The following is a 14941-nucleotide window of genomic DNA, read 5'->3' as shown; positions in this document are numbered from 1 at the left end:
TTGATAACGGTTAAACCTGGTCTTGCTGAAATGGTCTGAGTAGAAAGTTTGGTCCTTTTGCAGATCTCAAAGTGGACACGTTATACATTCTTGTGGCTTTATTTGGCTTTTATTTCAAGAGAGAGAAACGCCGCACAACTCGGTCAGCTCTAAAGAGATATCTGTTTGATTATCACCACTGTGACGTTTCAGTGACCTCTGTGACCTCTTTGGAGCTAGCCGAGTTGATTTTTGACTATGTTTTTGTGCTCACTCCACACTCTGCACACTCATCTTTGGACGGATGGTCTCTTTAAACATGTTTTTGGGCACCTTACATGTTTTCCAGCTTAAAACAATGTCTGCGTTTGTTTCCAATGCAGTGTTTAAGGTTTGGAGCGCCCTCTGCTGTGGACTAGTGGTGATGAACAATGAAAAAAATACATAAGTGAAGCCTTTAAGCAACTTGAATGTTTTTCTAGCTAGTCAAATGTTCATTTTGGGCACAACAAGTCTGAAGATGGTTTATAAGGACTTAAGAATGGCAGGAAAGACCGCAACTGGGGAATCAGGGGAAAATTCCAGAGGCTCAGACAAGACGACCTCATTGACAGGATCAATGAAGTGTCTGTTTCTGATGAGGGAACAATGTGGTCAAAAGCTCAGGAAAATTAAATCCAGCATCATATTTTAACAGCTGAACAGTTTGTCTGAGGCTCGTCTCAGGTGCAATTTAAAGTCGTCCCTGACTGCGTGTCCCGGCCTCCCGGAAAGAACGCAAATTAAAAGTGCATTAAAACTCTCAAAGACACTTATTACACTGTGGCGGGGGTGTGTTTAATTTTGAAAGAATACAAGCTGTTACTTTGATATTAGATTTTCAAATTAGATTCTCTCCACAAGGCCTGAACTGGGACTTAAAGATGTATTAGTGAAACAAGATGGATGACTCTTCGCTAAGTTCTTTGATCCTGATTTAATTGCTCAGCCACCCATCCCCTATGTATGCTTTATGTCCTGGTTTAATCTAGATTTATGGTTAAGATTCATTCTGGGGTTATTCCTGGCATAGTTAGACTGGGGCTGTTTGATAAGTTTGTAATACCAATTTATTGCCCCGCTTGTTTTTAGACTCTGGGGAAGAAAATTAGAATATTGATTACTGCACGATTAGAAAGGATTGAATCTTGATTAAAACTTGATTAAAACATGATTAATTCCTAAAACCTAGACCTGGTGGATTCCATGTCTTAGTTTAGTCCTCTTTGTTTGATTTAATGGCTGGAAAATGTGTTATTTTCCAACCGCTAACCTTTATCAGTCTCTTTTTTAGTGCTGCATCCTCACACAGTCGTCCTGGTTTAGTCAATCCTATTGCTTAGTCCTGGTGTAGTCCTTTATCTAGTTCCTTCTGGGTTTAAAAGTTCATGCTTAGTCCTGGTTTTGTTGAGTCTTAATCCTAGTTTAGACTTTACTGATCTAATTCCGCTCTTAGAAAACGGTATTTTCCACGGCGTTCCTCGGTGAAATCCGTTTATAAACCCGCATTATGCCTCTGTATCCATGCATTTAGATGAATGCTATTTTAGGTGCCATTAAACCTGTAGAATATGCAAGCAAGTACTGGAAATATGCAAATGCCTACACAGCACGTGGAATAAGGAATCCCGAAGTAGAGCATTACAACCAAAACATTATCTATTGGGAAAAATGTAGAAGAAATGCAGCAATTACAAATCAAAGTCTCTAATCTTCAGTTTCCAGATTTCAAACACATAAAGCAGCAGCTCAGACGCAGTATTTACAAATGTTATAAGAGATGGTCCTGGAGTATGTTCAGCAGCCTAAACCTTGATTTAATAATTCTGAAAATCTGTTGGACTTTAATTGGATACAACAAACAGAAATTACAGAGAGGATTTTGAATATATGATACAGTATTTCCATCCAGCTGTCTAAATCTTGAGTACAATATTGGAAAGTTTAAATAAAAAATAGCATGGACTAACATAAGGTTTATAAGTATTTTTTGTAATTTCTTTTGTTTTACTTTTCTGAGGTTACAGTTACAGTTTGATTGTACTTCATATGCACACTCAGATGCAACCCTTTTTTTGCGCTGACAAAAATATCACAGTCGATGCAATCTCACATTCATTTGAATAAATTATCTCTTATTGGATGAAAAACGGACTCTTTTCAAACGCTTTATCCTTTCAAAGTGCAGAAGTGTTCCAGATAATTGGATGATACAAAATCTGTGTAATTTATCTTTGAATCCCAATTCTCAGATTGAATTCAACTAGATTCTATGCACACACTTTTCCACAGAATACAAAGGCAACATAATCAAATGCATAGAAAAACAGCAGTCATCTCCTTCAAAGGTTTCCATAGTAACCGCATCCTGGGTTTTTGAAAGGCGTTTTCCTTTTGTACGTCTTCTTTCTACCGGGAGCTGCTTCAATGGAAAGGTCCAGTCATCCATCTTCTTCCACTTATCTGGGGCCGGGTCGCAGAGGCATCAGTTCAAGCAAGGACTCCCAGGCTTCCCTCTCCCCAGACACTTTATCCAACTCCTCCGAGGCGTTCCCTGGCCAGCCGAGAGACATTGTCCCTCCAGCGTGTCCTGGGTCTTCCCCGGGGCCTCTTGTCCCTCTTGTCCCCAGGGACTCTGAGCTCCTCCCGTGTGGCCGAGCTCCTCACCCTATCTCTAAGGGAGCGCCCAGCCACACGGCGGAGGAAACTCATTTCGACCAATTGTATCCACGATCTTGTCCTTTCGGTCACTACCCAAAGCTCATGACCATAGGTGAGGGCAGGAACCTAGATTGACCGCTAAATCGAGCTTTGTCTTCCAACTCGATGCAGCGACCGCATCACTGCAGCCGCTGCATGGATCCCTCACGTTCCATCCTTCCCTCACTCGTGAACAAGACCCCGAGATACTTGAACTCCTCCACCTCGGGCTAATTAAAAACCCTTTTCTCAATACATTCTGATAAAGTTCGGTGAGATACAATTTTCACCTGGAAATGTGCTGTCGCTTAGATTGGACTTGTGGTTCAGCAAATGCATTGATTCTAGTGTCAAAGATAATGGCACAAAATCTTAAAGAGGTTTTGCGATGACACCTCATTGAGTTTGTTTTAATCACGCTGCGTAACATCTACTGTCTAGATAAGAAAGAGATCATGGTTTGAAATTGTTCGGCTGTTTCGACTGGATTCATAGTTAATATCTCTGTAATTACTGGGTGAAAGTTCATTGTCTTTTCTGTCAAATGTGTTGACAGAATATCTAGCAATTCATAATCTGGTTCGACATTAGGTGTATTCTGAAGCCAAACTTGTATCCCTAACACCTTAATTAAGACTGAATCATTCTGTATATACCTTTTGTTCATTATGAATTATGAAGTTGAAATATTTAAAGGTGCACTTTTTTAGCTTTTCTGTCATTGCATTGACTGTATAGTGGCATTAAACATTAAAATTATTTTTTTTCAGTAACACTGTATAGTAACTAGACTTATTCCTGTCTTATAAAGCATAAACAAAGACTTATTTTTTGATGAACAAATAGTTTACTAAGTTTTAATAATTACTTAATTACACTCTAACCCTATTTCTCAATCCTAACCCCAACCATACTAAGTAGTTACTAAGCCTGAATCATGCTTAATAAATGATATGCTCATTAAGTCTTTTTTATGCTTTGTTAAAGTAGATTAAGGTGTAGTTATTATAGTGGTACAGTTTTTCTTGATGAATAAATACCTTAAAATCTAACTTGGCATCACCTGCTTTTCTCCATTGATATTGATCATGTTTATGTCACACATGCAAAGCAGCTGGAAGAAAAGTGCCATACTGTAGCTTTAAGTGGCTATGACGGTGTCGCTACAGATTCATACACATTGTACAGCAAACAGAGCCACTCATCTTTGCTATGGGACCTGTGCTGTCATTTTTATTATGCATTACACTGTTCTAGAGCTCGATCATGGCGCTGTTACATGCACTCATCTCATGTAAGCCGTTTCTCTCAATAGACTTGTTTTTGCCAGTGTCTCGTCCATACTCAAAGCCCCAGTGGCATATTATATAGAGCCTAACAATGCTAAGGAGAACGGAGCGCTGTGTGCCACTTTTATCTGCCGAGTAATCCGAGGGGAGTTTGCAAAAAGAGAAATAGATTGTTTGAGACAAAAGCCCAAGGCGGAATTAGGAGGAAAATAGTTTTGGCTGGATAGAAGTAACATTTCAGATTCTCTGACATAATCTTTTCTCAACAAGAACAAATAAACTTAGTTCAGACAGCTGAGTTCATAATGGTAAATTAAAGGTTGAATGGACGATTTTTCGGACGAGTCTTATTTCCTCGTGGCGTGGACTGCCGATGAGTCCTGCCACGTATCAATCATAAAACGCACCTACCGCTCACCTGCAGCCGCGTGCGGCTCGTCCCCACGTTTCCGCATGTCTAAGCGCATTGATCTATGATAATATAGTTCCCTCAGTGTACGGGACAAAATGAAGACGGAGAAAGACAGTTCGAGCTGACTCAGAAGAAGACGGAAATCTACGGGAGACGAGAGATGCGATCCGTCGCGCTAATAAACAAACGCACGTGTGTGTTGTATCAGTCCGCACGGGGGAGTGCACATGCGCACTTCCGAATTGCCGAAAAATCGTCCATTGCGCCTTTAATACAGTAGATGCTAATGCTTGTTTCACTTTGGATTATTCCTCTTACAAAGACAAACATGTGATGGCTTTTTCTGTTTTATTCTTTTCAAAGCTGTCAAGGTATTTACATCTTCAAAATTTCCCAAGTTTCAAACTAGACTCAATTCATGGTGTTATGCTGTGATGTTACTGGCCTGTTATCTTACTGCTTAGCTCAGCTGTCGTGTCTAATAATGCCTACAGGCCACAAAATCCTTAAAAAAAAGAAAAAAAGGTGGCATTTGATTATATGACATTCCACTCTTCTGAAATGTGCTGAAGTTTAGCTAATTTATTTGAGCAATGTCAGTTCAAAGAACTGTGAAAAATACATTACAATGTGCCCAACACAATAGAGCGGTGCTCAAAAGGAGATGGAAGCTCAAGGAAATTGTAAGGTCCTACTCCTCATGCACACTTCACCCTCTCAAAGGGTTTTTATTCAGAGTGCACAAGGGCAGATGCTCGGGTGACGAGTGCACAAGAGTATGCGCCATCCATTTATATTCGTGCAGCTGAATTAGAGTTCAAGTAAAAGGTACAGAAGGGAATGTTCTGTACAATCTGAACAAAGAACAAGAGGCAGAGAGTGGTATCTTGATTTGGATAGATCCATTTAGGTCTGAATTAGTTTACTTATTTCAGGAATTTCTAATTATTTTTCTCATTTCAAGCTAAATTAATATTTAGAACATTACACATTTTAACATAAGCTTAGAATTTAGCTTGAAATAAAGGCAAATATATTTAAAACATTGTATTTACTTAGTCTTTCTGAATTCAGTTGATTTTCACTCATTTGGGACTACGAGGAAATGAGCCAAATCCTGTGGATTTAATACACGACCTCCCACAGAACCATTCACGCCGCTGTCTCTGCTTCTTTCTAAAGCCATAAACACACAGAAGCTGCATCTCCTGCTCTGAATGACCACAACAAGAGAATATGCTCATTGCGATTTAAAACAACTTAATTCAGCTTTAAACTGTTCCGTTAATCAAGTTGTGTTTGCAAGACTGATCTAAAATGCTCCTAAAACCAAGTTAAAAAGCAACTAGTTGTACTTTGAGTAGTCGTCCTGGTGCATACTTTGGACTTTTGCATATTTGTCAGCAATATTTATAATTGAGACCACGTTTTAGCCACTGTAAAACTGTACTTTCACTTAAGTATGCACTCATTCCACCACTTATTACACAGCTGTTTTCATCCCTGCCAAAGCTTGATGTCCCTATTATTTCATTCATTATGATGCTGCGTATGAGCTCTGGTAACTAATGGCTGTGTGCTTTAACAAACGCAGGTAACGTCCACTCTGGAAAACAGTCCCAGTGGGTCTCATCTGCAGCTAATGAAGTCTTTGTCTCTTTTCAATTAGAGCCGAGGATTAGGTCAGCAAGAGGACGGCCGTATTCACAATCATTACTGCATTCAGAGTCACGGGTCTCTCCGCTCGCAACGCTCCATCTTTTATCCACCATAAACTCATTAGGAACTTATTAATCCCCCCATAACTCTTCATATTTTGGAAGCTCTCCACAGAGACTTTTTTTTGGTTTGGACTCAGCAGCTGTGGGTTGGATGTGGTCCAGCTGGAAGAGCTTAAAGAGCAGTGATAAGATGGTGTTGTAGCACTTTATTTATGCTGTGAAATGAGCAGATCCTTTTCTATCTACAGTAAATGTGCATTGTTTTAGGCACAGTTGTTCAAAATGCCCTGTAAATATCAATTCAAACTGAACCATTACCTGTTAATAGAGAATCCTGAACTGTATGTTTCTTGTTTGAATGAAATTCAAGACATTGAAATTCAAGACATGACTTAATTATCACAATAAAATAAGTACATTAGGGGTGTGTGTAGTACCAGGCGATATGGTAGGGACAAAACACAATGTATTCCTCATATTGATATTGATGTATCTTGATTATCTTTTTATCAAAAACTAAATTAAAATAGCTTTCAGTGTGGATTTTATGAACAATGTTGTATTTCGTTACAGAATACCGAATACCTGCATTCAAATGTAATTTAATAGCATAAAGGTAACACAAGGTCCAGAGCATTGTATTCTCAATACTTAGATTGCATTATATCAGTGTAAAAATGGGACATAGGATTAAAACAGCTTTATGTTTGCTGTGCATTTATTTATCAGTTTTTTAGAAAAGGAAAATCACAACCACCACTTTTTCTTTTCTATTTTCTTCTCAACAAATTTACATGATCAAGTAGCACAATGTATTTCTTCTGATTTTAGTATAAGTATTATATTCTTTGTCTGATTCTGATTCTATATGTGTATTTTGATTACTATATTAATGCCATGTTTTTGAAAATACTTTTATAACGGTTTAAAGTCTTACATTTTGCAAGGTCTATGAATGACCATTTAAGTTTATTTCAAGCTTTTGCAACTTATCCTGGACATTATAGTTAAATAAAATGCCATACAGGAAAACAGTTGATTCAGAACTGCAGTTTTACTAAATAATTCTGTAGAAAAGTACTTTGCGTGCTGAAAACCAACAAGGAAGGAGTCAAATAACCCGCGGGTCACTAGTCTGAGTCTTCTGGCATAGATCATTCCTCTGCACTCGTGTCCTCTCTAGGTACTGCATATGGTGAGTTTCTGACAGCTGAAGCAGAAGAAAAGTCTAACCTACAAGTTCTGCCGCACAGTGTCTCGCTCCGTTTCTGTTTCTCATTTCATATCCTCTCCGGTCGCCTTACACTTCACTACGTGTCAGGTACGTTTCCTCTGCACCTTATTTGCTTTGGGAACCAACCAGAAGCGACTGCCGTGGTTATTCTTCCCTCTTGCTCCTATCGCCCGCAGTGCAGCTTTGACGCCCACGTTTCCCAAACAGTCAGTGTCTCTTAAAACCATATTAAAGAGCAGTCAAATCATTTGTTTGTGCTTTTGTGGAAAGGGAAAGAAAAGCCCTCAAGGTTGCGCGTAACTTCGACCCGTTTCTCCTCATCCTCCCTCTCTTTTTTTTATCCTCCTCGAGCTGCGTTTCGCTGGTTCCATTTTTAACTGTCACTTTCATTGTGCGTGATGGCCGCTGATGCCCGCCTCATTAGGGTTTACCTCCTCTCTCGTCGCCCTCCTTTTGTCTCCTTTCTTATTTTGCACTCTCTCATCTTTTTCCTCCCCTCTTTTCATCCTTTTGTCTCCTCCGTCTTGTCTCCTTGTCTTTCTTCTCTTGTCCCTTACCTCTTGCATTCTTCTTTCTCCTCTCTCTTTCATCCTTTTGTCTCCTCTGTCTTGTCTCCTTGTCTTTCTTCTCTCGTCCCTTACCTCTTGCATTCTTCTTTCTCCTCTCTCTTTCATCCTTTTGTCTCTTCCGTCTTGTCTCCTTGTCTTTCTTCTCTCGTCCCTTACCTCTTGCATTCTTCTTTCTCCTCTCTCTTTCATCCTTTTGTCTCCTCCGTCTTGTCTCCTTGTCTTTCTTCTCTCGTCCCTTACCTCTTGCATTCTTCTTTCTCCTCTCTCTTCATCCTTTTGTCTCCTCCGTCTTGTCTCCTTGTCTTTCTTCTCTCGTCCCTTACCTCTTGCATTCTTCTTTCTCCTCTCTCTTTCATCCTTTTGTGTCCTCCGTCTTGTCTCCTTGTCTTTCTTCTCTCGTCCCTTGCCTCTTGCATTCTTCTTTCTCCTCTCTCTTCATCCTTTTGTCTCCTCCGTCTTGTCTCCTTGTCTTTCTTCTCTCGTCCCTTACCTCTTGCATTCTTCTTTCTCTTCTCTCTTTCATCCTTTTGTCTCCTCCGTTTTGTCTCCATTTACTTTCTTCTCTCGTCCCTTACCTCTTGCATTCTTCTTTCTCCTCTCTCTTTCATCCTTTTGTCTCCTCCGTCTTGTCTCCTTGTCTTTCTTCTCTCGTCCCTTACCTCTTGCATTCTTCTTTCTCCTCTCTCTTCATCCTTTTGTCTCCTCCGTCTTGTCTCCTTGTCTTTCTTCTCTCGTCCCTTACCTCTTGCATTCTTCTTTCTCCTCTCTCTTTCATCCTTTTGTCTCCTCCGTCTTGTCTCCTTGTCTTTCTTCTCTTGTCCCTTACCTCTTGCATTCTTCTTTCTCCTCTCTCTTTCATCCTTTTGTCTCCTCCGTTTTGTCTCCATTTACTTTCTTCTCTCGTCCCTTGCCTCTTGCATTTTTCTTTCTCCTCTCTCTTTCATCCTTTTGTGTCCTCCGTCTTGTCTCCTTGTCTTTCTTCTCTCGTCCCTTACCTCTTGCATTCTTCTTTCTCTTCTCTCTTTCATCCTTTTGTCTCCTCCGTTTTGTCTCCATTTACTTTCTTCTCTCGTCCCTTACCTCTTGCATTCTTCTTTCTTCTCTCTCTTTCATCCTTTTGTCTCCTCCGTCTTGTCTCCTTGTCTTTGTTCTCTCGTCCCTTACCTTTTGCATTCTTCTTTCTCCTCTCTCTTTCATCCTTTTGTCTCCTCCGTTTTGTCTCCTTTTACTTTCTTCTCTCGTCCCTTACCTCTTGCATTCTTCTTTCTCCTCTCTCTTTCATCCTTTTGTCTCCTCCGTCTTGTCTCCTTGTCTTTCTTCTCTCGTCCCTTACCTCTTGCATTCTTCTTTCTCCTCTCTCTTTCATCCTTTTGTCTCCTCCGTCTTGTCTCCTTGTCTTTCTTCTCTCGTCCCTTACCTCTTGCATTCTTCTTTCTCCTCTCTCTTTCATCCTTTTGTCTCCTCCGTCTTGTCTCCTTGTCTTTCTTCTCTTGTCCCTTACCTCTTGCATTCTTCTTTCTCCTCTCTCTTTCATCCTTTTGTCTCCTCCGTTTTGTCTCCATTTACTTTCTTCTCTTGTCCTTTGCCTCTTGCATTCTTCTTTCTCCTCTCTCTTTCATCCTTTTGTCTCCTCCGTCTTGTCTCCTTGTCTTTCTTCTCTCGTCCCTTGCTTCTTGCATTCTTCTTTCTCCTCTCTCTTTCATCCTTTTGTCTCCTCCGTCTTGTCTCCTTGTCTTTCTTCTCTCGTCCCTTACCTCTTGCATTCTTCTTTCTCCTCTCTCTTTCATCGTTTTGTCTCCTCCGTTTTGTCTCCATTTACTTTCTTCTCTCGTCCCTTGCCTCTTGCATTTTTCTTTCTCCTCTCTCTTTCATCCTTTTGTCTCCTCCGTCTTGTCTCCTTGTCTTTCTTCTCTCGTCCCTTACCTCTTGCATTCTTCTTTCTCTTCTCTCTTTCATCCTTTTGTCTCCTCCGTTTTGTCTCCATTTACTTTCTTCTCTCGTCCCTTACCTCTTGCATTCTTCTTTCTCCTCTCTCTTTCATCCTTTTGTCTCCTCCGTCTTGTCTCCTTGTCTTTCTTCTCTCGTCCCTTACCTCTTGCATTCTTCTTTCTCCTCTCTCTTTCATCCTTTTGTCTCCTCCGTCTTGTCTCCTTGTCTTTCTTCTCTTGTCCCTTACCTCTTGCATTCTTCTTTCTCCTCTCTCTTTCATCCTTTTGTCTCCTCCGTCTTGTCTCCTTGTCTTTCTTCTCTTGTCCCTTACCTCTTGCATTCTTCTTTCTCCTCTCTCTTTCATCCTTTTTTCTCCTCCGTTTTGTCTCCATTTACTTTCTTCTCTCGTCCCTTACCTCTTGCATTCTTCTTTCTCCTCTCTCTTTCATCCTTTTGTCTCTTCCGTCTTGTCTCCTTGTCTTTCTTCTCTCGTCCCTTACCTCTTGCATTCTTCTTTCTCCTCTCTCTTTCATCCTTTTGTCTCCTCCGTCTTGTCTCCTTGTCTTTCTTCTCTCGTCCCTTACCTCTTGCATTCTTCTTTCTCCTCTCTCTTTCATCCTTTTGTCTCCTCCGTTTTGTCTCCATTTACTTTCTTCTCTTGTCCCTTGCCTCTTGCATTCTTCTTTCTCCTCTCTCTTTCATCCTTTTGTCTCCTCCGCCTTGTCTCCTTGTCTTTCTTCTCTTGTCCCTTACCTCTTGCATTCTTCTTTCTCCTCTCTCTTTCATCCTCTTGTCTCCTCCTTCTTGTCTCCTTGTCTTTCTTCTCTCGTCCCTTACCTCTTGCATTCTTCTTTCTCCTCTCTCTTTCATCCTTTTGTCTTTTCCGTCTTGTCTCCTTGTCTTTCTTCTCTCGTCTCTTACCTCTTGCATTCTTCTTTCTCCTCTCTCTTTCATCCTTTTGTCTCCTCCGTCTTGTCTCCTTGTCTTTCTTCTCTCGTCCCTTACCTCTTGCATACTTCTTTCTCCTCTCTCTTTCATCCTTTTGTCTCCTCCGTCTTGTCTCCTTGTTTTTCTTCTCTCGTCCCTTACCTCTTGCATTCTTCTTTCTCCTCTCTCTTTCATCCTTTTGTGTCCTTTTCCACCACATCTTTATGTCTCTTTACTCCTCTCGTGTCCCCTCTCCTTACCTGTCACCCGTCTCCTCTCCTTCATGTCTCTTGTTTGTACTGTTTTGTCTCCTTGCTCGTTTCCTCCATCATTCAGTCACATTTTCTTCTTTCTCATCCTCTCTCTTGACCTTTTTGCCTCGTTTCTTGTCTCCTCTCTTCTCTTTTCTAGTACAATCGCTTGTTTCTCAATCCTCTTTCTGGTCTCCACTATCGCTCCCTCTTACCTTATTGTTGTATCTTCCCTTTCTCTATTTTCTTTTGTCTCCTATTTTTTCTTCTCACTCATCTTATCTCCTATTTTCAATATCATTCCCTCTCCAGTTCCTCTCCTCTTTTACTTGTTCCCCCTCTCCTCCTTTTTCAGCTCTTCTCCTCGTTTCTCCTTTGTCTTGTCGCTCCTCTCTTCTTATATACTCTAAATGTCTATTTCTCAGAAGTAATTTACAATATAAACATATTCTCAGCTGCATAGCACTGTTGGGAAGGCAATCTAATGAGGACTAATTCAGTGTTTCACAATGCGATAGATCATGTGGACTGTCAAGTGATCAAAAGTACACTGCATTATTACATCAGGACCCAGTTTAAGAGTATAAATACTTTGTTGGGCATTTGATGGAAATCCAGTCTCTGGGTGGAGTCTGCGTTTTCATTCTTGTGCTGTCATTCTCATAGAACTTCTTAACAATAATAATACAGATATTATTATAGTATTATTAGATACCAAGAATTTTATCTGTTACATTTATCTTGAGTTAACAAATACATGTTAGGCAGTGTATTAAAGGGGGCACATTACGAGGAGGAGCTCTTGACCCCGTTAAAACTGTGTCCTCATTATCTTACTCAAAATCGAGTCATTCATGTTTGAGTAAATTCTGCTTTGTCCTGACTTCAAGGCTTGACTGCTCAGAAAATGTCTGAAATGTTGTGAACATTGTTCACAACACAAACGTTCATGTATAACACCCAGGTTATACATGAACGTTTTTAACATTTCCGGCAGCCATTATCAAAATGAAAATCCATTTTAAAAAAGCCACTGTATGAAAAGGAAAGGCTTTTCAGTTTTGAACAGGAAGAATGGAACGTATTAAAACCTTTTAGATCATTATATTGCAGTTATATATGTTACAGTTTAATTCTAAATACCCCTCAAAAGCATAAACGTCTCCTTTAATGAATAGTCCCATCGCTTCTTTTGCACCGTTAAACCACCAGAACGGTCCAGCCTGAGCCTCCCGTCCGTCCTCACTGTCCCAGCCCCTGACCACGTTGTGTGTTGTGTGTTTGCAGGAGCTGGTGGGCAGTAACCCGCCGCAGAGGAACTGGAAGGGAATAGCGATTGCGCTCCTTGTCATTCTGGTCATCTGCTCGCTGATCGTCACCTCCGTCATCCTGCTGACACCAGGTACGTGCCTCGGACCGGACGACCGGAGAGGCGGAGCGAGGCGAGGGGGGTTAGAGGTAAAGGGCAGGAAGAGAGAGGCAGGGAGAGGGAGAGAGAGGGAGGGAGGGAGAGGGAGAGAGAGGGAGAGAGAGGAAGGAAGTGGAAGAGAGAGGAAGAAAGAGGAAGAGAGAAGAAGGGAGTGGAAGAGAGAGGAAGGAGCGGAAGAGAGAGGAAGGGAGCGGAAGAGAGGAAGGGAGTGGAAGAGAGAGGAAGGAGCGGAAGAGAGAGGAAGGGAGCGGAAGAGAGGAAGGGAGTGGAAGAGAGAGGAAGATAGAGGAAGAGAGAGGAAGGGAGAGGAAGAGAGAGGAAGGGCAGATAGAGAGAAGGAGGAAAAGAGAACGGAAGCATGGAGGGAGAGCAGAAAGCGATGGTGAGAGAGAAAGAGGGAGTGAAGAGAGAGCAGAAAGAGACACAGAAAAAGAGGGGGCAGAGAGAGAGAGAGAGAGAGAGAGAGTAAGCAAAAGGTAGGGTGGAAGTAGTTAAAGGGAGACCTGCGGTAGAACAGCCAGAGTGAGAAAGAGAAAGGAAGAGCCAAATGGAGAGAGGGAGAGGAAAAAGTAACGGGAGAGAAGAGAGAGCAGAAAGAGACACAGAAAGAGACACAGAAAGAGAGGGGGTAGAGAGAGAGAGCGAGAGGGGCAAAAGGGACAGTGGGAGTAGGTAAAGGGGTAGAGCAGCCAGAGAGAGGAAGAGAGAGAAAAATGAGAGGAGGGGAGGGGGGCAGAGAGAGAGAGAGAGAGAGTCAAGGGAGTAAAAGAAAAAGGGAGAGTGATTGAGAGAGAACGGGAAAGAGAGGGGGGGACGAGAGAGGTTACGGAAGAGTAAGCAGAAAGAAACCGAAAGAGAGAGAGAAGGAGGTTTAGGAAAAACAGAAAAAAGGGAGAGAATGGGAGCGGGAGATAAAGCATCAAGAGAGCAAGAGAGAAGGGAGGAGAGAAAGGAAGACGAACAGGGAAAGCGAGAAAGGGCAAGACAGAGAGAAAGCTAGAGGGAAAGAGGGCAATAAGAGAGAGAGGGGGAGGACACAAGAGAGAGGGTGAGTACAAGGTTGTGAGAGAAGGAGAGAGTGAGGGAGCTAGAGAGAGAGAGAGAGAGAGAGAGAGAGAGGGGAAAACAGAAAGGACGGTCGGTACACAAAAGCCTGTAGCTCTGTGTTTACAGCCTGTTAATATGCAGGGACACGCCCATTAGGCCTCACGAGCCGGTGTGAGCAGGGTCAGCGTTCTCATGCACACACAGCACACCGTGTAATATCAAAGACTAATGTTTCCACACACCAGCCCTCATATTAAGAGGCGTGAAGGTCAGAGAAGGTCACCGGCGTCAGGTTATGTAACATGCGCTTCTTAAAGACAACGCATCATCATCTGAGCGTTCAAACGTGCTGGATTTGCATGTTGAGTCGACAGATGTTTTGTTGTATGTTGCTTGAGACAGTTCTTTCCATTTATCCTAGTTTGGGAACAAGAATATGGTGATTTATAGTGACACTATGTTTGACTAGTAACATTCAAACATTATTCTGTGTCAGTCTGAATCATACTTCTGCTAATCCTGGGCTTGAAATCAAATGCCCTCGGACAATTAATAGCAGAATAAAAGTCATTTTTCCTGTTCTTTGTTCACCAGTCGCGAGTCAAGCAAGACAGAAATTGCCATTTTTAAAAATCATATTTTCAAATCATTTTCATGGCATAATAACAGTATTTATACCCCCAACTGCTATTTATTTTCAATGTTTAATAGATAATTTTCTTGTCCACCACACTTTCATTGTGCATGATTTGATCCAGACAAACTCATGTTGGACCAGTTTTTGATGTTTAAAGCCTTTTCATACTAAACCTCACTATTGTTCATCTTTTCTTTATCTTTAAATTGTTCCTTAAACTCTCTGCCGCGGCGTCATCTGACCTTGATTTCCTCTCACAAATTTACATCACAGTTCAATCAATGGGCCATCTGTCTATATTTACCCACATAAAGCGTCTTCATATTGCATGCATTACCACAGCCACAAGTCAATAATCTCTCCTCCTTATCTTTGTGTGCGAGGATTCACTTCCAACACAGGCGGTAATGGCAGGGCTTTGTTTGTTGTCATAGAGAAAGCAGGTAATCTTCCTACAGTTTTTTGACTAGACAGATGTAGCAGACACTGGAGATGCAGTAGTGATGGGATTTTTGTCAGAAATTTACTCAAGAAGCAATTAAATTTGAATTATTCTAATATAGCTATAGAGGCACTAGTGGCTCTTTGAGTATGAATGTTGGTTGGAGAGTTTGTAGCCTCAGAATATTAGCCACGTTCGGCTAATATTCTGCCCCTTAGCTAGCATTGGCTACGAAAACCAATTACTCCCATGAATAATTCCTTTCAAGCAACTGGTAACTGGAATTGTTCACACCTCTGAATAGAAATAAAGAAAATGCCCTGGAAAGCCGCTTGA

At 41.4% G+C, this 14941-nt stretch overlaps 1 protein-coding gene across 5 annotated transcripts in view; it reads left to right on the top strand.

The window, feature by feature from the left end:
- Positions 1-14941, top strand: part of LOC140364444 (A-type potassium channel modulatory protein DPP6-like) — a 392395-nt gene that overhangs the window by 284639 nt on the left and 92815 nt on the right. For all 5 annotated transcript variants that reach the window (XM_072450574.1, XM_072450577.1, XM_072450576.1 and 2 more), the window contains one exon: positions 12338-12452. In XM_072450574.1, the coding sequence (XP_072306675.1) occupies positions 12338-12452 (115 nt within the window). The remainder of the gene's footprint in view (positions 1-12337; positions 12453-14941) is intronic.

This window comes from Eucyclogobius newberryi, unplaced genomic scaffold, assembly GCF_026437365.1.
Source record: "Eucyclogobius newberryi isolate DKJ021-1_F unplaced genomic scaffold, fEucNew1.0.hap1 SCAF_18, whole genome shotgun sequence".
NCBI lineage: Eukaryota > Metazoa > Chordata > Actinopteri > Gobiiformes > Gobiidae > Eucyclogobius > Eucyclogobius newberryi.
Note: the sequence above shows the minus strand (reverse complement) of the source record. Positions and strands in the feature narration are given on the sequence as shown.